The sequence below is a fragment of the Eurosta solidaginis genome, chromosome 3, assembly GCF_040869045.1.
Source record: "Eurosta solidaginis isolate ZX-2024a chromosome 3, ASM4086904v1, whole genome shotgun sequence".
Lineage (NCBI taxonomy): Eukaryota > Metazoa > Arthropoda > Insecta > Diptera > Tephritidae > Eurosta > Eurosta solidaginis.
The window spans coordinates 41,031,867-41,054,744 of NC_090321.1; the positions used below are offsets into that span (position 1 = coordinate 41,031,867).

The 22,878-nt window shown below is 35.8% G+C and overlaps 1 protein-coding gene and 1 non-coding gene across 3 annotated transcripts in view; one reads left to right on the top strand and one right to left on the bottom strand.

Moving 5' to 3' along the window:
- Ptr (Patched-related) overlaps positions 1-22,878 on the top strand; it is a 126,085-nt gene that overhangs the window by 84,738 nt on the left and 18,469 nt on the right. For both annotated transcript variants that reach the window (XM_067771481.1, XM_067771480.1), the window contains exons 2-6: positions 5,290-5,423; positions 7,049-7,194; positions 20,405-20,619; positions 20,706-20,887; positions 20,971-21,150. In XM_067771481.1, the coding sequence (XP_067627582.1) occupies positions 5,290-5,423; positions 7,049-7,194; positions 20,405-20,619; positions 20,706-20,887; positions 20,971-21,150 (857 nt within the window). The remainder of the gene's footprint in view (positions 1-5,289; positions 5,424-7,048; positions 7,195-20,404; positions 20,620-20,705; positions 20,888-20,970; positions 21,151-22,878) is intronic.
- Positions 8,128-8,199, bottom strand: TRNAE-UUC (transfer RNA glutamic acid (anticodon UUC)). Its single transcript has one exon. It is a non-coding gene; the product is annotated as a tRNA-Glu (tRNA).

Below are 22,878 nucleotides of genomic sequence, written 5' to 3' on the forward strand. Positions count from 1 at the left end.
AGATTTTTCAATTAGAAGAAAATTTTTCTAAGCAGGGTCGCCCCTCGGCACTCCGAGTGTATATTTGCCATGCAAAGCTCGCAGTGAAAACTTATCTGCCTCGCAGATGCCGTTCGGAGTCGGTATAAAACAAGTAGGTCCCGTCCCGCCAATTTGTAGGAAAAATTAAAAAACAGGAGCATGACGCAAACTGGAAGAGAAGCTCGGCCTAAGATATCTCCGCCTTACATTTATTTATTTATTTATGTATATGGCAACATAGGTACTTTCGTACAAAGCTGTCTCAACAACTTTTTTTGTTCATTTGACTACTAAAACGGTTAATTACGAATCAACGATTTGCGAGCAGTTGATTCAACATCTTATTGCGATGGATAAAAATTTACAGAAATTTCGTTTGAATTGATCCGTATTTCGGTTGATTTTACCAGTCTTTTTCTTTCAGTGTATACGACGGCCTGAAAGCAGTTCGTCTGTTCATGCTTAATATATGTGTAGGTTCTACGGCTGTTACGGAACTTCGCCTCCGATTTCGACAGGTTGTTGTTGTTGGTATTGTTTATGGTCCTTTGCCGGATGCAGATCCGGTACGTTCCGGTAACAAGCACCATTAAGACACCAGCCCGACCATCTCGGAAACGATTTAGTATGACCACATGAAGTCTTCAAGACCATACCGCCCTCCCACAGTAACAGGATTCGTCACCGGTAGGTGAGGTTGACAATTGGGTTGGAGAAGCTATATTTTGTGCTAGAAACGCCTTGAAGGGTTGCGCTATACAACCACTTAAAAAAATTGGTATTTTAGTCGACTCTTACGACAGGCATGACCGCCGCGGGTATATTCTAAGCCCCCTAAGCTGCTGGGGGATTTCGACAGGTCGTAAGTTCTGACTAAGCTTACACCTTTATCCTTATTTACGTTTCTATTTATTTTGAATTCGCGTTAAATGACTTATATTGGGGGAACCAAAGGACACCAAAACTCGATCAGTGTTTAACTACACACAAACAAATTAAATGCCGTGTTAACACTTTTCCAAGTAATTTATTGTAAATCGCGAAAATCTTCGAATATATTTTAGGCCCAAATTTTCTCTTCCAACTTTCCATTTTTAATTTTTCCTCAAAATTAACGGGACAGGACATGATTTATGACGACTCCTAACGGCATCTCAGTTTTCACTGAGAAGCGTTTCATGGCGTAAATACAATTGGAGTGCTTACCATACACTGCCGAGCGCCGACACCGCTTAGAAATATTTTCTTCTCATTGAAAAAACTTGTTTCTAAAATTTTAATGTTGCTTTGTTCGGGGCGTGAGGATCTTTGGTGTGATAGGTGGAGCACGCTACCATCACACCACGTTGACCGGAGTAATATCAACAATAATTTTGGTAGCGTGGTCCGCCTTTGACACCAAACGTCCTGGGCTCATGTACCGGCCGAAGCTGCGTCCAATCTTTTGGTTTTTAAAATGCGGTTTTTAAAAAAGTACTTTCATGTATACTCAGCGGAGGCCTCTCCTGTTGCCAAATAAGGAAATTCCACACAAATTTTCTTTGTTTAATTTCGACTTTGGACATCTTTGGTTTAAAATTTAAACCTTCTCCAGCGCAATTAGTTTTATGAAAACCTTAGGTTAGGTTAGGTTAAGAGGGCGTGCATGGGTATTACCCACACTTCCACTCGGGGACATTTTTGTATATTGTTAGTGCCCTCAGTAAGTGCAGGTGCAGGGTGGCAGCATATTCGTTTAACCCCATTAACTCCTAGTGGTCCTCAACGAATCACTTGCTTTCCCTGATGAACCCAAGAAGAAGCTGTCGAAGAACCGTGCGCCCAGAAATCTGAGCCTTCTTCTTTGAAGCACCGTACATCGGCAAAGAAAGTGGTGGATAGATTCCTCTCCCTCCTCTCCCTCCTCATCCTGACAGCTTCTCCAGAGGGAGCTTGTTGGTATTCGCCACCGTCGGAGCATTAGTGCGATAGCTCAATTGCCTGTGATGACACCCGTAAGTATCTTCACAGCGGATTTGTTCAGTTTGGGGAGGAAGCTGGTGCCTTTCCTATCCAAGCATGGCCATAAGGGCCTTGAGACTTCGCAGTCAACCCTGTTGGTCCATGGCAAGTCCGTTGCCCTCTTCTCATATTCCTCGATTCTCCCCCGGAGATAACCCAGCGGTGGTCGGAAGGAGCTGTCCACTTCACTTTTGTCCAAATGGAAACGTTTGGTAGTCATCTCATCTGCGTGTTCATTCCCATCAATGACGCTGTGCCCAGGGACCCAGCAAAAGGAGACATTGAGATGACTTATAGAAGCCAGCGACGCTCGACACCTCCGCATGATATTCGATTTTTTGACGTTGGACTATAATGCCCTTACGGCGGTTTGGATGTCAACAAAGATTGTTACTTCGGTGTCGGAGACCATACTATCTTGAAGCAGTCTTGCATCGACCTCGGCCTGGAATATACTGCATACGTCAGGAAGTGGAAATGATTGACTTAACTGTAGCTATGTTGAGTACATCCCAGATCCAGTTCCCTTTTCCATTTTCGAACCGCCGGTATGTTCTGAACCTGAAACTGCAAAACCGCTGTGATGTGGTCAGTTTTGGATGTTAGGTCGGTTATTATTCCCTTTAATTGTCCCTCCGTCTTGTCGTCGAGAATCGTCGCGTGTCCGTGCTTAGCTGATTTCCACATGTTGAATTCTGTTAGTCGTGGAGTTCCTTTGCGGCTAATACCTGCACGAATACTTGTAGAGGCGTCAAGTGAAAGATTACATTTAGCGCTTCCTGAGGTGCGCTGTTCACGGCGCCTGACTATGAAAACCCTAATAGTTTAAATGTTAAACTAAATTGGCCCCATGGGCAGAAAATTTAAGTTATATATCTCTGTAACCCGTACCAACGTTTTCATTCGGTTTTAATTCCTGCGACTGTGGTAAGTATGAAAAAAGCAACGATTCCAATTCCGGTTCCAGGGATCTTACTTCCGTAACAACCCTGTTATGTACGTAAGTGCAAATATATACATACATATGTCTGGCTGAGTGATATCTTCAAATTCCATGAATGTGATATGCATTAATATATATATTTTTTTTAACATTACGAGGACATACGTAACAATTTTCATATACTTAATACTCGTAATAAGAGGCGTTTAGAGGAAAATTAGCATTAGTGAGGTGGGTAAACCTTAGTAAATCATATTGGACTACTCATAAAATTATTATCTTGCGCAACCAATATAAAAGTCTCATATCAAGTATCAACAGAAATCAGCTATTCTATCAATAAATTAAAACTTACAGCTTGCGCTGCCATGTGGCGTATGGTAGCAACTGCGGGTAATGCAGTGCAAATATTCACAATAGTGCCATAGTACAAATATATTTCGTTGTGTGCTCACAATTGTTTATTTTTAACAAATTATTTTAATAAAATATAGCTAAACAAAAGCAGTACGACCCAAATTGCCCAAAACTCACTAATAGCCCGAATATCCATCTTTACAACCAAAACCTTATTTATAGATTTGGATTGCAAATAAGAGCGAAAAAGGGTTGGCTGGCTGGTTGCTGTGCTGCCCGGCTATGGAGCCGGGCCCAAGTAGCGCTCTAGACGCCATTTTGATGCACTTCCTCCTAGAACCCATTATATTTTGGATTGATGTACCCTGCGTATAGTTTTACTCAAACTACTTGGTTAGATCAATAAACCTACTGATGTCCTTAATTCGGCAGTTTGACACCGCCCTTAAGTCCGGAAACATATAACTGCCTAGAGTTCGGGACCGAGATTCGCGAGGGCTGGGCACTCGCAGAGAAAGCGAGTAACCGATTCCTTGGCACCCTCCTGTCTACAGCTCCTACACCTCTCATTGTAGGGGATACCCATTCTATTCGTGTGTGTGCCAAAAGGCCAGTTCCCTGTAATAGTGGCCGTGATTCTGTATATTTCCTTCCTAGACCTATTTAGTAGGTCATTGGTTCTTTTCTGGTTGCAGTCTGGCCATATTAATTTCGTGATTCTACAGGTGTCCATAGAATACCAATCGCGGATTGCTATTTTCCTTAGATAGGTGAGAATATCTCTTTGAACTGATGTGAGTGGTTGATGCACCGCGACTGCTTCCATGATGTCTAATGATGCTCCTTCCTTTGCTATTTCATCCGCTTTTTCGTTGCCGTCAATGTTCCTGTGGCCGGGTACCCAGCTGAGAGTGACAGCTACCTGGTTGGCTGCTTCACGTAGCACCCTCTTACAGTTATCGACGGCTTTAGAGGATGTGTACGATGATTCTAGCGCTTTGAGTGCCGCGACTTTTAGTTGGTAGGAGTAGACACCTGCACCGACGCCGCAGTCCATTTTGAACACGTCAGTGTAGAGTGAGGTGGCCTCCTCCCTGCCAACTCTGTCGTCCGACCAATCCGTTCTAGAGGATATCTGCACCTTGTCTGTCGAAAAATAGTGTTTTTGAGAGGTAATCTGTTGTCGAATCCACATCGGTGAGCCTTGTTAGGATGTCACAGTGGCCATAAAAGGGACCCGTGCATAAAAACAACAAGTTCAAATAATATATATGTGACTCGGTCTATGAAAAGGTGGCTTATGAAATTTCGAGAAACAGCTGTTAACAGCTGTTTTTTTTTTTTTGAGTCATAAGCCACCTTTTCATAGACCGGGTAACATATGATGTTTTAACGTTCAGTTTGGAGAAAAACCTAAGTACAACCTTTTGCTTTCGTTACCAGTTCTTAAACTCTAAAAGTGTCGAATCAGGTAACGCCACACTTGTGTTCCGATGCATTTGATGCGCGGAATCTAATTGCACTATCAGAATTGAAGAATCAAGAAGTGTATAAAATTTTTTGTATTTAGACTTTTTAACCTTTTTTGTTTGGCTTAGAACAATTTGGACATTTAAAACCTAAGTTTAAAATTTAAACCGAATAAAGCTAAAAAACGTTTATGTGCAAAAAGTGGTAAGAAATTACTTAAACAGAAGAATGATTTAAAATTTGGGCTAAAGTTTTTAACAGTAAAATGAATAGTCATTGAGCTGTGAGCATATTTTTTGTACGACAAAATATATTCTTGCAGTGAAATGTATCCTTAACCTTAAGTTTAACCACTGCCAATAGATCAGCGAATCCTTATTAAATTCCTAATGGGTTGATTGGGGGATTGTGTACACTGTTAAAAAAAGGAGCCAATTGTTAAAATCTGAATTAATTTTGTTAATTTTTATCTTTACACTTTTTTCTTCTCATTACAGATGAGGTGTGGCTGCATATATTGGGTGGATAAAATGTTAAATACATCCTTTTATCATTTGGGTGTTTTAATAGCAAAACATCCCGGATATTTTTTTATAATACCGGTGCTGCTAACAATGCTGTGCATGACTGGGTAAGTACACGGTATAATATTAAGTTGAAGGCCGCTTTTTTGTGAATTTTGAGGCAATTTTTATTGGAACAGTGAAAGAGGAACAACTTTTCGCAGAATTCAGTTAAAGAACAAACTATAGCATAGGACGTTTTTTAACCCGCTCTTATACGGGATGTTTTGGAATCATGTTCTGAAATAGGTCGTTCTTCCAATCAGTGCAATTAAGTAAAAATGGGGAATGTTTCATAGCACTGGCATATATCTTGTAGCTGAAACTATGCAAACAAAATCTCAAAATGATTTCACGAATATTTGAAATTTTTATTTAGAGAATTTTTTTAATACGCAGTTTGTAGCCCAATCAATTTTAGAATCAGAAAGCACAATTAATAATCATTGCAGCGTCTTTCAGGCGGAGGTGGCTGATATTAACGAGGCCGTTGAACACCTGAGAACGGCTGTTCACGGCTATAACCAAATTTGTATTTACTCTGACGGCTAGGCTGTACTAAAAGCGCTTGGATCGGTCTCATGTAAGTTCAGGACAACAGAGAAGTGCCGCAAATCTCTTAACAAGATCGCTGAGCAAACTTCCCTTAGTCTGGTATGGGTATCTGGATACTCGGATATACCGGCCAATGAGATGGCTGACGAACTTGCAAGAGGGGGCACATCGGTTCCACTTTCGTCGTCCTGGAAGGGATTGAGCATGCAGCTCGCTACCTGTAAACTCACTTTAAAAGGAATTTTCCTTAGGGAAACGAGTGTGAAATGGATTTTGAATCCCACTACCACGCTAAGCTCGTGTGACCTGGGTGGGACGCGCGACACACGAGAAGTCTCCTTCTTCTTGGAAGGGGGGACATATCTCTGGTGTTTGGACTTATAACCGACCATATAGCAATCGGAAGGCATGCAAAACGGCTGGGTGCTCCCTTTAATGATTACTGCAGGAGCTGCAAAAACGAAGAAAAGATAGAAACAGTCAAGTCTTTTCTGTGCGATAGTCCCGCGCTTTGACACAAGGGGAAGAAATCCCTTGGATCTCCCTTCTTTGACGATCTTTGTGATCTGGTTAAGTTGGAACCTAAGAAATTCCTGACGTTTGCTAAATCGACCTGTTGGTTTGGGTAGGGGAGAGATCCACGTGGTATAACAACAGGCCCTTTATGGGCGTATATGCACTGGTGCTCGCACCGGTGGCCACTCTAACCTGACCTAACCTACATTAAAAATTCAGTTAAATAATTCATGGTAGTTTTTTCTTAAACTATAAAAAATAGAAAAAAATAATTTTATTAGCGAAATTTCATCTAAATTACCACTACTATTTTCCTGTTCGTAGCTTCATGTAATTTTTCATACAAGTTAAATGCAAGTTAACAAGCTCGTTTTTTCAGTGCGAGTTTAAACTCCAGTTTAAGTTGACTAGAGTTTGACTCAGTCACTACGGCCGCTTAAACTGAAATGGACAGCCAAATTTTTACTTGTCGAAGAAAGTGGAAAGTTTAAACTCTAATCAACTTTAACTGGAGTTTAAACTCGCGCTGAAAAACCGCACCTTACACTGTTTACGTTGTGAGGCATTTCAAATATTTTAGGAATCATCCTAATATCGATGTTATCTGCATTGCCTTTTTCAGCTACCAACAATTAAAATATCAAATAGATCCTGAATATTTATTTTCACCAATCAACGGAGAGGGTAAGGCTGAACGCGCTATTGTTGAGAAATATTTCAAAGTCAATTATACACATCGATTTAATGTGGGGCGAATAACAAGACCTGGTGAGTAGATGGCGCTAAAAAATAAGTTGCAAATTTGATGAAAAACATTTCAAAATAAATGTAAAAGATATAAAATAGGATGTTTCATTTTCAGCAGATACATATTTCTACTGGTAAAAAGGAAAGTACCCTGCAAAACTTTGATTTTAATTAAGTGCAGTAATTTCGCAAAAAATTGTTATAAACACATTTTAATACTGAAAAATCGAACTAGAATAAAAATTTAATTTTACTGGATAGTTTGTGTATAAATTTAATTTTTCAGTAATTTTGCTGATTGGACAATAGAAAAAAATCAGTCAAAAATGAGAACCCTAATGTCTTACATGTACCAAAAAATGATCGATCTAGAGTAAAAATCAGGGGCTGAAACTGTTACTCCTTTTATAATATAATTCCTTGCAAAGCTATTAATTTTGGACTTTAAATATATTTGGAACACAACAAAGAAACGGCTTATCCGAATTAAAAAAAAAATTATTTAAAAAATAAAAATACAGATTTTACTTTTATATGTGGACTTTTATGGAAAAAGTTCGAAAAATAAAAAGGATGCATGATTCGACATGATATTGCTAAAGGCTGGGAACCCAAACATTTTCACCTAGGGCAATTTTTTGGCCAGGACTTTTTGGACTCCGAAAAAAAAATTATTATTTTCCGTCTCTGGTAAAAATATAATTTTTTTGCGCGTAATTTGTGTGTAAATCAAATTTTTAGGGCAAAGAAACAAATCACCACAAAAATGAGCATTCTAATGTACAGGCACCAAAAAATTATTAATTTAGACAAAAAATATTATTTTTCGAATTCCGCAATAATTTTTTCATGCAAGAAAAATATCACCTAAAATAATGAGGACCCTAATGTGCACTTTCTCAAAAATGAATTTCTAAGAAAGTTACATACAAATTTAAAAATCTAAAAAAAAACTTCCCATACCGGGAATCGAACCCGGGCCTTCTGGGTGAAAGCCAGATATCCTAGCCACTAGACCATATGGGAGGTTATTTTAACGTTGACAATTGCTGGTTTTGTATTATTGTTTTATATACACTGAAGATTTGTTATGATTGACTTCTTTAGATTAAGCAAGCAGTAAACGGTGATTATGAATACCTAGCGATTCATGTCAAAAAGTATTTTTGTGTCAATAACAAATATTATTAGTAATTTAAAACAATTAAATGCATATTAATAACTTGTGTAGCTCTTATGTAATTCACCATGCAAGTGAATAAGTGTACTTCGTATGTATGTATATATGTAATTGAATAAATGAAAAACAAGTTCTTGTCTTGCAAATGATTAGCAAAACTACAATAAATCTGGCTCACCTCATACTACTTTTTTCTGACTAAGAGTTTTTTGTGTACATATGTAACTTACCATTTATAACAACAAACCCAGCAAATATGCAACAATTACCTTGCAACAATTCGTTGAATCGTTTTTACAATTTAAAATACGCACATGTTCATAGATAACTGCGATAAACAAAACTTTTTGGAAGTAGGAACAAGCAAAACACTGACTATAGTTTTTAAACCGTTGTATATCTAAAGTGGGAACAGTTTTTTTAGTCCAAATGCCTAAACAAATACATTATGGGAATTGGAATTTTATAGATATCTGAAACCATGAGCAGTTTTAGTGAGTGAGAACAGTGTTTGAAAATGGGAACAGTTTTTCAAAGTGAGAACTGTTTTACAATTGTAGTCGTTTTAGCTTAAATAAATAAATGCCAATGTATGTACTTGAAATTTCATAAAACCTAAAGTGGGAACAGTTTTCGAAGTTTTTTCATTAAACTTTGAATGTGTCAATCATTTTTTTTTTACTTCCTTTATATTAACTTCCGTTGGAGCACGGGTGACGATAATCAGAAAATTTATAAGAAGTTTGTTTTGAGTAAATTCCCGATCAGCCAGAGATTGCTAGTGGTTTGAAATTAAAAATATTGTCAATGACAGTATAACGCACGGAGCTATATATTTAGAATTATCGAGCATACTCTTGCAAACAATTTCTGAGACCGACCCATTTAGCTACAGGTTTAATACCTCCTACGTAATTGAAACTCCAATGACATGACATCAAATATGAGGAAAAAATTCCGGTGCCCAGGAAGAAATTATTAGAATTCATATTGTTTTGATGATTTTCCGACAGGGTGAGTAATTGATGTATATTGAAACGATTTTCCGTCATCCTTTGTCAAATTTTGTTTGGACACAAACCGGGTTTCGAAAAATGATACTGATGATGGCGCAACGCCGAAACCGATTTATCGCTAAATCAAATTTGAAAATAGAAATTTCGTACTAAGCGGGGAAATCATACGACCAATTTTTCAGAAACTATACATTCAACTACTGACACATTAAACAGAATACCGAAAAAAGGTAACAAAACGAATAAAAATTTTCGATAGGTGGCGTACGGATTTGGAAGGTTTCAATCGACTTTTACGGCCAGATTATGTGTGACGCCGTGACACTATGCGTCGGAGTCACTCATATTTATAGTTACCGCTATATAATACCGAAAATTTCATAAAGGCATTTACTGTCACTCAGTGAAGTAAATGAATGCTCTTATAGGTTTTCATACATTTAAAAAAGCAATACGGGCAATCCCCGATTAAATCATAGGAATTTTGGTTCACATGATAAACAATTACACTTTGCGTTAAACATAATTTGCACCCTAAGCAGCATCACGAGTAGCTAAAGTTTTTAATTTGAAAAAGTAGTGTGGAGTTTAATAGACGAAAAAAAAAAAACTAAAAACTAAACGAAAAGTTTAAAACGAATAAAAAATGTTTAACTAGTGCCTACAAGTTTTAAAACAAAACCCGAAAGTTTAAACTAAATATAGTGCAATACACAATAAAAAAACAAAAAGTAAGTAGGAATCTAAAAATGGAAGATGGGAGACATCTTTGGTTTCAAAACAAAACCTCTAAGTTCGAACTTACTGCTGAAATTCTAAAAATTAAAAATTTCATTTGTGAAAAGTGCTGTAAGTCATGGATTCTTTTTTACTACATTTTGTTATACAGATGTAATAGCTCAGTAGTTAGAACGCTAGATTCTGATCCAGATCGCTTCGACTCGAAACCTGTCGACATATTCGATTCCACACTTGTAGTTATGTATTATGGTCTTGGTAGCAATCGGATAAGCACATGGCTTTCAAATGCGTTTTCTATAAATTTAAAGTATTTCAGCTTAGAAAATAAGGCAAAATTTGAACATAAATATGTAGGTAAATACATACATAATTTAATTTGTCAATTGTGAAATTCCGTTGCTGGCTCAAGTAGTCATTTGTCTATCACAACACTTGACATTCCTACTCTAACAAGCAGGTGTGAGTCAATTGAGCGCCATTCAAATACCAAAGACATGCTGAATTTAATAAATAAGCGCCTATAGTAATAACTAAGATTAACCAAAAAAAACTGTCCGCAAATTACCAAAACAATTATTTAAAAGAAAAATGCTGCCAAACTAAAAACAAAAATTTTGATTATACAAATTGGATGGCAGCCATTTGTTGCGTGCAACAACTTCCTGACCAAACTGCAAACCAACAAACAATCATTCAGTTAATACGAATGGCCGTGCAAAAGTTAAACAAATTTCAAAAACACATGTAAATTATATAAGAAATACACAATTTTGCAAATAATGCAATTTTTATGCAACTTATTGCAATTATAATAAATATGCCTTGTCATAGTTTTAGATTTTTTCTACGCTTTTTTCTACGTCTTACGCTTGCTGTATAATGCTCATGCGAAATTTGTTGTTGTGCCAGCAAGATCGAGATTTGTTGAACTACTTGCGATGTCAAATGCAATCAGTTAACTCTGTGAATAGATTAGGGACAATTGTGTTTAAATCACGTAGATTTGTTATAATATGTAATAATTTGAAATTATTGAAACAACATAAACACTGCAAGCATTTGCAACAAGCGAGCGAAGCAATCAATGGTGGGCTTGCAACTTTTTATTCAACCACACTGAAAGATGGTGAAATCAACCGAACTACGGGTTATTTGAACTGATATTTCCGTCAATTTTTAACCATCGCAAATAATTGCTGAATCAACAAATTTTTGATTCTAAATTGAGTGTTCATACAGTGAAGTCAATAAAAATAAGTAAAACAAGTGTACGCCACAGCTCTATTAAAAAATAAAATTAAGTTTTCGTTATTGCTTTTTCCAGGCCTTGAACCGGGATTTTCGGTGTAGTAGACGTATCACGCTAGCATCACACCACGGCCCACCTAGATCTACGCTATCAACTAACAAGTATTAATTTCACCCTAAGAATACCAATGAAAACTGTTAAAATAACAGATTTTCGTCAATATTACAATGACAATAACAGTGCCTGTTGATATGACAGAGATTTTATGTGGCACGATAGTCATAATAAGAAAGTAGTGAGCGCCGTGAGCATACATTTCTCTTTAGCTGTTGCATTTGCATAATATTAATAGTTGTTCAATGTTGAAATGACCAATGAAACCAGTCCTTTTAACAGAAAAATCAATTAGATTGATTAATAATTTGTCATTTTTACAGAATATTTTTAACCTAGACCAAAAATGTTTCTTCTATTGAAATAACTAAGCAAATTTGTTATCTTGACGAAAAATTCGTTTGAATTAACAAAATGCGATCCATTTTACTGAATGTCTGTTATTAAATAGGTCCTGGTTTCGATAGGGTTTATTAGTTTGGTCGGTCAGCCAACTTCTGGTAACACTATGGACTAATTCAGTTTAATGTGATCTCCTCACGGACCGACCAATTCAACCTAACCTGTTAATTCAAGAACAACTAACCTGATTTGTTGACTTTACTGGCTCCATTTCTTGAGGTGCAAAAACAATACTTAAACAAGAAACCCTAGTACATTTGTGTATTAAATGCCTACCTTCTGCGCCGAGCAGTAATAAAATACTTTCACTGAAAATATTATGAATCATTCAAATGTCTTTTGATTAGAAAGAATATTTGCAAGCTGCTGCTCATTTCTTATTGGATTATGGAAAAAGTTAAATGCCTGCGCTGTTTTAAAGTGCCTAAAGATATGTGCACGCCTTTATTCCACTATACATACAGGGTGTGGCAAAAATTAGTCTACACATTTTGAGTCTAAATCTTTAAGTCTTTCTTCGGTTTAAGCTATTTTTCAGACCTTTTTGTGCCAAATAGGAAACCTCTAAATTTCCTACTGTATTTTCGAATTTGATTAGGTTTAAGTTTTATACTTACCAAGAAAAGCAGTCTAAAGTCTTAAGAATGTTTTAAAACAAAACCAAAAAGTTTAAAAACTGTGAAAAAGAAACTCGTAGACATTCTGGTATTACAGCAAAGCCAAAAAGTTTAGAATATTAAAAAAAATTAAGACACTCCGCCTTTCGAAACAAATCCAAAAAATTAAAAAAATCAAAAAAGAAACTTCTCTGGTTTACAGTCGAAATCAAATTATTTCCACTCATTTTCACAAAAACGGGTTTGATCTAAATTTTAAACCTGAGTAAATAAATGCACAACAACAGCAAAACAAACAGCCACACATACATACATGTAAACAGCAAAGATAAGAGGGAAGATAATATTGTATTGATTTTAGGGAAATTCCCGCTTATTTGAAACCTTCTGCGAACGTTCGAATCGCTAAACTGTTGAATAAATCACCCCAATATTCAGTATTGCAAACTAGTTTTTATTTAGAATACTTTGGGAGTACTTTACAATTATACTTCACTTCATAACTAATAGCGTATCTAAATCAAACCGATTAGTTATTACTCAGCCTGCGCTGCTTTTATACTCTCGGTTTCCTCGTTCACCCATTTATCCTAAGGTCTACTTATTTCGTGAACAGTTGAATCTCATGCTTGGTTACCAGCTATATAAATGTATATTTGTAGTTTATAGCCATATGGGTGTGTATGTGTGAGTAACTACTTCGGCTGATGACTACATGTGTGTGTGTCATATTTCTTCGTCACCTTCTATATATGTGTATAAATGTGTTCATGTATACAAGTGTAGCTTGCTTTAATGTTTTTGTTGTTGTGTTTTTATTTACTAACAGCTTAGTGATGCTAAAATTCGCCACAATATTTCACATACTTACATGTAGGCAGATGCCGCTTGAAGTCGGCATAAAGCATGTAGGTCCCGTCCCACCAATTTGTAGGAAAAATTAAAAAGAGCACGACGCAAATTGTAGGAGAAGCTTTGCCAAAAATCTCTTTGGAGCTTATCGCGCCTTATATTTATTTATTTATTTACTTGTAGTCAGCAGATAAAAGCGAAGAAGAAAGAGCAATCACACGTCATGTAATCATCAGCTAGGATCAAAGATGGCATCTCACACAGATATATGAGAGAGGTCGGTAAATCTTTCGAAGCACTTTTCTCTCGAACACTGCCACAGCCTCTTTATTTGATGTTGTCATGATCCATGCTTCTACACAATATAGCATAACGAGTACGATAAGTGACTTGTAGAGCATGATTTTCGTTTGTCGAGAGAGGACTTTATTTTAAATTGCCTGGCTAGTCCAAAGTAGCATTTATTGACAAGAGTGATTCTATGCTGGAATTCACAGCTGATGTTTTGTTTTTGTTTGTATTGATGCTAGTGCCCATCATCTATTTATATTGTAACGAATTTAATAACTCCACTTTTCAGTAACGCAAAATGGCCTTTATTAAAGTACGATAACACTACTATTGCCCGACAGATAGCGTACTTAATTCAAAACTGATCGTAGCGCGTCTACTGTTGCTGCCTTTTATACTCTTTGATTTCCTCGTTGCATCTTCTAGGCGCTTCTGTTCTAGAATCTACTAGTTGGTTATCTGCTATAATTATAACTACAGATGTACGTGTATAGCTCTCATATGCGCGTGCGTTTGTGAGCGCCACTTCCACAATTATAATTGCATATCTCAGATAAGATATCTGCATGTGTTTGTGCGTCGCTTCTACGCTGCGTGTACGTATATATGTGTAGACATAATGATTGAATTATTGATGTGCATCAAGTCACTGCTTAGCATTGGCTTAGAGATGATAGTACCCCTTAGTGCTGCTAATATTCGTTATAATATCTTTAAGATTTTGAGCACAAAAGATGTAATACTAATAGGATTGTAATCTTTCGAGCGCAAATGACTGGTTCTTCCAGCTTTCGGTATAAAGACTACTCGAGGCGTTCTCAAAGATTGTGGGATGTGGTCCAGTTTTGTGCAACCCTTAAAGATTGCTCTAAGCTACAGTCGTTCCATCTATTATCTGTCCCATAGTTAGCAGGTATGAAAGGATTAAAGGCAAATGGACAATCCCCGCTTTGCATGAACTGCTATCTGTTATGTTAGTTATTGTTGTATTTTTCCATTATCAGCCTATTGTGCTGCCCTGTATTTCAGTACTCAGAATTCAAACTCATCGCAATTTATTTTTCTATTAAATTGCAAAATGTGTTCTGATGATTTTTCACTTGTCTGGTTCAATGTTCTTTATGGCTTGCCTCACTGCGCATGGATGTTACTGTGCCACTTTTGATAAACTTTCATTGGTGTTGAGCTCACGTTTACTTCGCATATGTTTGTTGTTCGTTTGCAAAAACTAAAGCAATACACTAAACACTTATTTTATAGAATTGAAAAATCATAATAAAATGTTCATACTCGGGACTTACTCCCATTATATATTTAGAAAGCAATTGATCAAATCACAGACATCCAAATTCAATCAAAAAAGGAAGATTTTTAAATAGGCGCAGTAGTTCCAAATTCCTACATATTTTGACATGAAAAATAAATAAAAAGAATGTCTGAAATTAATACAGGGTGCAAATTTTGATGTTAAACATTTATAGGCGCACGTAAAATCGATTTCTGGTACATATATATGTATGTATATACATATAGTCTATATGCAGTATTGTGTACGGTGTGGCGGCGGGTCCCCATGCGCAATCGACTGTGCGGCACTCTTCCCAATAAAGCCAGGGTCCTCTCGGGGTCGTTTGGGGGTAACTTCGGAATGATTTTGGTGACTTCCTCGGGGTCCTCCCTGGGTAATTTGGGGCTAATTTCGGGATGATTTTGAGAACTCCCTCGGAATCCTCCCGGGGTAATTTGGGGGTCACTTCTGGATGATTGGGGAACCTATCACAATAATTTAGGGAACTCTTGTGGGGTCCTCCTGTGGTAATTTCGGGATGATTTTGGGGACTCTGTCGGGGCATTTTGGGATCATTTCAAGATGACTTTGGGACTCTTCGGGATTTTACCGAGGTCAGTTTAAAGGTCATTTCGGGATGACTTCGGGAACACCGTCAGGATTCTCCTGGCTTAATTTCGAAATGATTTTGGGTAGTCTCTCAGGATCGTCTTGGGCCATTTGTGGGTCAGTTAGAGATCACTTTGGGGTCGTTTTGGGTTTATTTCGGGATGATTTGGGGGACTCTTTTGGGATGCTTGTGAGGTCATTGGCGGGTTATTTCGGGATGATCAGTGGTACTCCCAGGGTCATTTGGTGGTCACTTCCGGGCCGTTTCGGGATAGTTACAAGATAATTTTGAGGACTATTTCCAGGCTTCACTCCGTATTCATTTGGGGGTAGTTTGGGGATGACTTTGGGGACTCCCTCGGAATCCCCAAGGGAACATTTGCGGATAACTTCGAAAAAAATCGTCATATTTTAATTTGCCAGTATGCCACATTTAGTTCTATCGCAAACTGGTCTATTCTGCATATTAATTTTAGAAAATAATGTCGTTGTTGCACATCTGCCACGCGTCCCGTGACGGCTCGATTTTTTTTTTTTTTTATGTAGAAAAGGCTTGTAGAAGAGTTTCGGTGTTCTCAAAATATCTCAGTGTTATGAGTTTTAGAAGAGCACTGGCAACGTGACAAACCAGTTCAATTGCTCACTGGTATACTGTTCGCAACTTTTTCTTCCTTTTTTTTCTGAACACGTGAATTTTTATCAGTTCTTTATCATTTTAATGGTTTTGACGTGTCTAATATTATTTTTTAAACACAAATTTCTTTCGCTTTTAAACTTTTTTTACTCATTAATTTTTACAGTTAGCATATTTAAGTGTGTTGTTAAGCATTAGTTGGAACAATGTCATTTGTCACGTATACCATAAAGAATTATTGAATGGGAATATGGAAATGTGTGACGTCAACAAAAAATACAGGGCCTCTATTCTGTAACTCAAAAGCGGTAAAAACAGATAAATTATTTCAAAATCGAAAGCCATTTTTTTTTCGAATCGAGTTAAATGCATAATAAGACCTTAGAAATAAGTTTCAGCTTTTTATTTTATTATTATTATTTTTTTTTAACAGATTTGCTTCTGTAGAATTGAGTTCGAATATTATAAAAAAAAATTCTATATCGACTTTAAGATATTGTTGGAGCAGCTGCATCTGTTCAATTTGTTTCTTTATTTTCAAAATTAATCATTCGTTTCTTACTCAATTTCTATTCAATTTTAAAATATGTTATTACTTTTCTGTTCTCAGCTCATCTAATATAAGCGAGAGTTAAAGTCATTTGCAATTATTGTCACGTCGCTTTAAGTGCGCGTGCTATTATGTAGGGTTCAATTTGGCCATTTAACGTAGCAAAGAATTGTTTTCAATTTAAATTTATTTGTAGTTATTGTTATTGTTAGAAGCGCACAATTGTTTAAGTTTTGATATTATTTTGAAAATAATGATGATAAAAACAATAATAACAGCAGTTGCTGCTGCTGAATACCACAATGGTAATATTTTGAGGTGAAGGTAGAGATGAAAAAAAGTGGGCCGACGCTTTGAGGGAGCTACTATCTTGAAGGGAAACAATTATAAGGAAAATGTGCAGTTATTGTAATATACTTTGCTTATAGAGACAGCTTTGCCTAAGGTCAAGCTAAAAATATTTTTTTTAGAACATGACAAGTGGGAACAGTTTTAAAGAACTAAACTAACTTTCTGTAGTATAAAATTGTTAACATTCCGCATCAGAATTATGTACTAGAATTTCTTTATGTAGCTGGAAGGAATTGAATAAAAAACCGTTCCCAGTTAAAATTTTCTTAATGTCATGTTGACATAAAACGGATTTCAAGTTAAACTACTGTCCAGCAAAAAAAATTACGCTTTTTATTTCGTTTTTTTTACTGAGAGGAGTTTAAGTAAAAACTGTTCCCAGTTAATTTTTTTTTATTTAAAAACTTTTAAATAAAATTATTTAAATTATTCGCACTGTAATAACAGACGAAGCTAAGTACCACACCCACCCCAAAAAGGAGGAACCGTTTTCAAAAAACTTTTCGAAATCAAAATTCCTTTTCAAATAGCGAAACTTAGGAAGGAATTGCGGTTATTAAAAAACTAGTCTGAAGTATAAAAAAAATTTAATTTCGATCTAAACTACATTCTGTGGCTTTGAAAAGTTTAGTAAAATACTCTTCTCGGTGAAAAAATTATTACTTTTAATAAAAAAGTTTCAAAAACATTATTTTCAATTAATAGTACGGTCTAGCGTATGAAAACTAAAAAATTACGCTTTCAATTTCGTTTTGCAGCTGAGAACAATTTAAGGCAAAACCGTTCCCAGTTGATTTTTTTTTTCAAATTCGAAAAGGTTTATATAAATTTAGCTAAGTTATTGGCACTGTAGCCATAAACGAAGCTTAGTACCACACCAACCTCAGCATATATGTAGGAACAGCTTTCAGAAAACGCTACGAAATAAAAACTTTTCAAAGAATTGCGATCACTAAAAAAAAAATTCTGAAGAACAAAAGCATGAAAACTTCGCTCTAAATACTATTCTGAACTTGGGAAAAGATTATTGAAAAACTAATCTCAGCTAAAATTTTTTTAAAATCATTTAAAATTTCCAAAAATTGTTTTCAAAAAACTGTTCCCAGTTAAATTTTTTGTTCAAATTCTAAAGAATTTAAACAGAATTATAAATTTATTGACACTATAGCTACAGACGAAGCTAAGTACAATAACCAGTCTAACGTATTGGAACAGTTTTCAAACAGCGTATCGTAATCAAAATGGCCGTCTCAAATATGGAAACTGAGAAGCTGTACCCATATTTCATAAAAGAAAGTTAAAAAAATGTGCCCAGTTGAATTTCGTTTCTAAAATTCTACAGCTATAAATTTTCCCAAGTTCTGTATTCACCCTGATTCATATTTTATTTACTTTTGAATTAAATGTATACTTTTCCGATTAGTGGGGCCAGCTTTCAGGAAAACGTTTTACAACAAAAACTGCAGTCTCAAATATAAGAACTTAAAACTTAAGCTCCCACTTCAAATTTGCATTGAAAATGAGTTCAAAAAACTGTTCCCAGCTAAATATTTTTTCTTGTAATGAAAATGCCAGGTGGAGTAGCTATAGGTTAGTCGAAGCTCTGTATCCACCCTGTTTAACATTTTTGGTACTTTTTATTTTCACATTATACTATTTTGATAAATAGGAACAGCATAAAAAAATTGCAATCGAAATTGGAAATTGGAATATGGAAACTGAAAAACTATACTCTTAGTAAGGTTTTGCAATAGAAAATAATTAAAAAAACTGTTCCCAGTTTAATTGTTTTCCTTTATAAAGTTTTACATAAAATAAATGTAATTAGTTGACACAGTAGATGCAGGCTTTCATACACATCCTGATTAAATCTTCCTTAACTTATACTACTATTTCGACAATTGGGAACAGTTTCAAACAACTTTTTGCAATAAAAACTGCAATATCAAATGTAAAAACCAAAAATTCACGCACTTGATAAAATTTTGCAATAGAAATTAGTTCAACGAAAACTGTTCACATTTGAGTTTTTCTCTCATTTAAAAAGGCTTACATACAATTAGTGAAAATAGTATTCACCAATCAATCTAAGACCCACCGCAATTCGTTTTGTTTTTAATTAGTAATTTTAATTTATACTATTTTGACAAGCAAGTACAGTTTTCAAAATATGTTCTCTCTCAAAATAGTGTCTTTAATAAGAAGGATTCACGCCCAGGAAAAAGCTACCTCCAAAATTTTAGAAACAAGTTTTTTCAATTAGAAGAAAATTTGTCTAAGCAGTTTCGCCCCTCTGCAGTGTTTGGTAAGCACTCCAAGTATATTTGTGCCATGAAAATCTCTCAGTGAAAACACATCTGCCTTGCAAATAGGTCCTGTCACGCCAATTTGTAGGAAAAATTAAAAAGAGCAGGATGAAAATGGAAGCGAAGTTAGGCCTAAAATCTTTTCGGAGGTTGTCACTTACATTTACAGTTACATTTAGTTTTTTTTTAATAAGAAGGCTGAACAATTACACTCTGAGTTGTATTTTTCAGGTCCAAGCAGATTAAAATTTCCTTTGGTTTTTATTTTTAGGTTATACTTTGTTCACAAGTGGGAATAATTTTAAAATATAGAGAATATTTACAATGACAAGTTTCTTAAAAAAAAAAGAGATGAAAGTTGCACTGTAGTTTAATTTTTTGGTTGGATTGAATTCAAGAAAAAACTGTTCCCATTTGAATTTTTATTTCTTCAAATAATTTGCTAAACAAAAAAGCTGTACAAGTAGGTCAAAATCTAAGTACCAGACCCACCTTTATTTATATTCCGAGTGGAAACAGAGGAGTTTTTACTTCTCGCTCAAAATCATTATCTTAAATGCACTACTTCCACTCATTTTTATAGATATTCAAAAAGCAATCAAATTCACTACTGGAACAGTTTTTTTCAATTCATTCATGAATTCGAGAGTGTAGCCCCCAACCTAGATTTCATTTTACAACTGGGAAGAATCGAAGAAAAACTGTTCCCAGTAGTAATTTTGATTATTTTTTTAATATCTATAAAAATGAGTGGAGCAGGACATAAAAGGTATCTATGTATCGGATCGACAGCAATTCATGAGCAAACATGGCTTAATCTAAGCCTGGCAGCATCCCAAAAGTTTTGTGGAGCATATTTCCCTTTTGCAGACAACAAACAAGAACCACATGCCACACATCTTTGTATCTGCCATTTTTTACACGATTTTATTTAATACCATATAATATAATAATTTATTATATAAATAAACCACAATATGTGTACATTTATTCATAAAATTTCTTTTCTTCTTATTATGTCTTTGTTCCAGGTCGCTTCGGACGTGTCATTGTCATACCAAAAGATGGCAACGATAATATGATACGTCGTGAAATCTTTCAAGAATTGCGACATCTTGATGATCTTATACAGAATGCTACGGTCGAGTATGAGGGTGAAACTTTCACGTACAAAGATACCTGTGCGCGTTGGGAGAATGAATGCTTTTCGAATGATATATTGAATTTAGATTTCATAATGGATGATGTGAGTTAACGAATAGTACAAAGAAAGACAACGACAGCCTTCTTTTTGATTGTGTATTAAAAATTTTCTCACATCTTTAATTTCAGATTGAATCAGGCGAATTAAATCTTACATTTCCCATTATGTTTAATCCAGTCACTTGGGATGCGCATGCTTTTCCCGTCTTTTTTGGCGGCACAAAGCTTACAGAGGATAATATAATTGTTAGTGTACCGGCAATACAATTGGTTTATTTTGTAACAGCAGACACAAAGCGGCAAGATGCAAAGTATGATACAACTTGCTAGTAAATTTTAAGTCATAAACGGAATTAATTAAATATTTTTTATTTTATTTCTTTAACGCCTGCAGAGGTGCCGAATGGGAGGAGACTTTCTTAAAAGTTGTTGGAAAAGCTCAGAATACAGGCGTCTTCACACACATATCGGTTTCATATTTTGCCTCGCGTACTTTGGATCACGAATTGGAGAAGAATACGCGTACGGTAGTGCCATATTTTGGTTCGACATTTGCGCTTATGGCGCTTTTTAGGTGAGTAAAATGGAATATGTTGGATATTTGTTTGAATGATAAAGCATGACTGCGAAATAATGTCAGCAATAAGTTGGAACAGTTTTAGTCAACTTCTCCCAAGTAATATACTTTTGTCCTGACGTTATAAGAAATTTTGAAGCTTTGGAAAAATTGCAAAAACTGTTCCCAATACATTTAGATTGAGAACAGTTTTGAATGATGAAGCGTGACTATGAGCTTATGTTTACAAAGTGGAAGAACAGTTTAGTCGACTATTCTCAAGAAATGTGCTTTTATGCCGATGTTAAAAAAATTGCAAAAAACTGCTTGTGATTCATTTAGAGTGAGAACAGTTTAATCAAGGTCGTATTTTTAATGCAAAAAAGCGTAAAAATAATATTTCTTATTAGTAATTTTTTATTCACGTAATTAATTTAAATTGATTTAAAAATTCTATATAAGCAAACAAGTGGGAAGAGTTTTTATCTAATATTTCCAAAAAATACACTATTCAGTTTGGTGGACTGATTCTTTTAGGGACTTTTCTTACTTTGGCGCAGTTTAAAAAAACTGATCCCGAAACATTTAAGAATAGAATAGTTTTTTGTTAGAAATCAAGCATTTTTTTACTTAGTCACACTACTTTCATTGCGACAGTACATTTTAAAATTCGCAACAGTGACCACTGAATATAAATATTAACACTGGGAACAGTATATTTTATTGATTATAATAAATTATGGCGGCCACCGTGGTGTGATGGAGCGTGCTCCGTGTACCACACCGAATGCCCGGGGTTCATACCCCGGGCAAAGCAACATCAAAATTTTAGAAATAAGGGGTTTCAATTAGAAGAAAATTTTTCTAGGCGGGGTCGCCCCTCGGCAGTGTTTGGCAAGCACTCCGAGTGTATTTCTGCTATGAAAAGCTCTCAGTGAAAACTCATATGCCTCGCAGATGCCGTTCGGAGTCGGCATACAACAAGTAGGCCCCGTCCCGCCAATTTTTAGGAAAAATTAAAAAGGAGCACGACGCAAATTGGAAGAGAAGATCGGCTCAAAATCTCTTCGGAGGTTATCGCGCCTTACATTTATTTTTTATTATAATAAATTATTTTAATCAAAACAGCCACTTATGATACTACAAATTGTTTCACATATTGTAGCAAAGCGAAAATAAGGAAGAATATAAACTTAACTGGACAGAGAACAGTTAATTCCAACCACGTGAAAAGATGAAACTTTTACTGGTTCGGAATTATATTTGATGATCATTATAATAAATTGAATACATATATATGTTAATGATATTGAAGCAATATTGGGAATAGTTTTTCTTTAATAATATGCGCTGCTGTTAGAGGTAACAGCTTTTTTTTGTGATACACAATTCAAAATTGAACTGAAATAAGAGGCATTTTATCCACGTTAGGTTAGGTTGAACTGACCAAACGGAAGAACCCTTATCAGGTGCCAGGACATATGTTATAGAATAGCTCCGTCCTCTTGGCAAATACTAGCAGCTTTTTAGGGCCCAGCTTAATTGCTGCCTCGATACCTGGCAACTCTGTCATCTCTAATACCTGGAGACTTGCCCTGGTGAGCGCAGGACATGAACACAAAACGTTCTCACCCGTTTCTTCCTGCAGCTCACACTTCCTACACTTGATGTTACTGACAAGGCTTAACTTATAAGCATGGTACGCCAGAAGGCAGTGCCCAGTCAGTATGCCCATCGTGAGCTTTA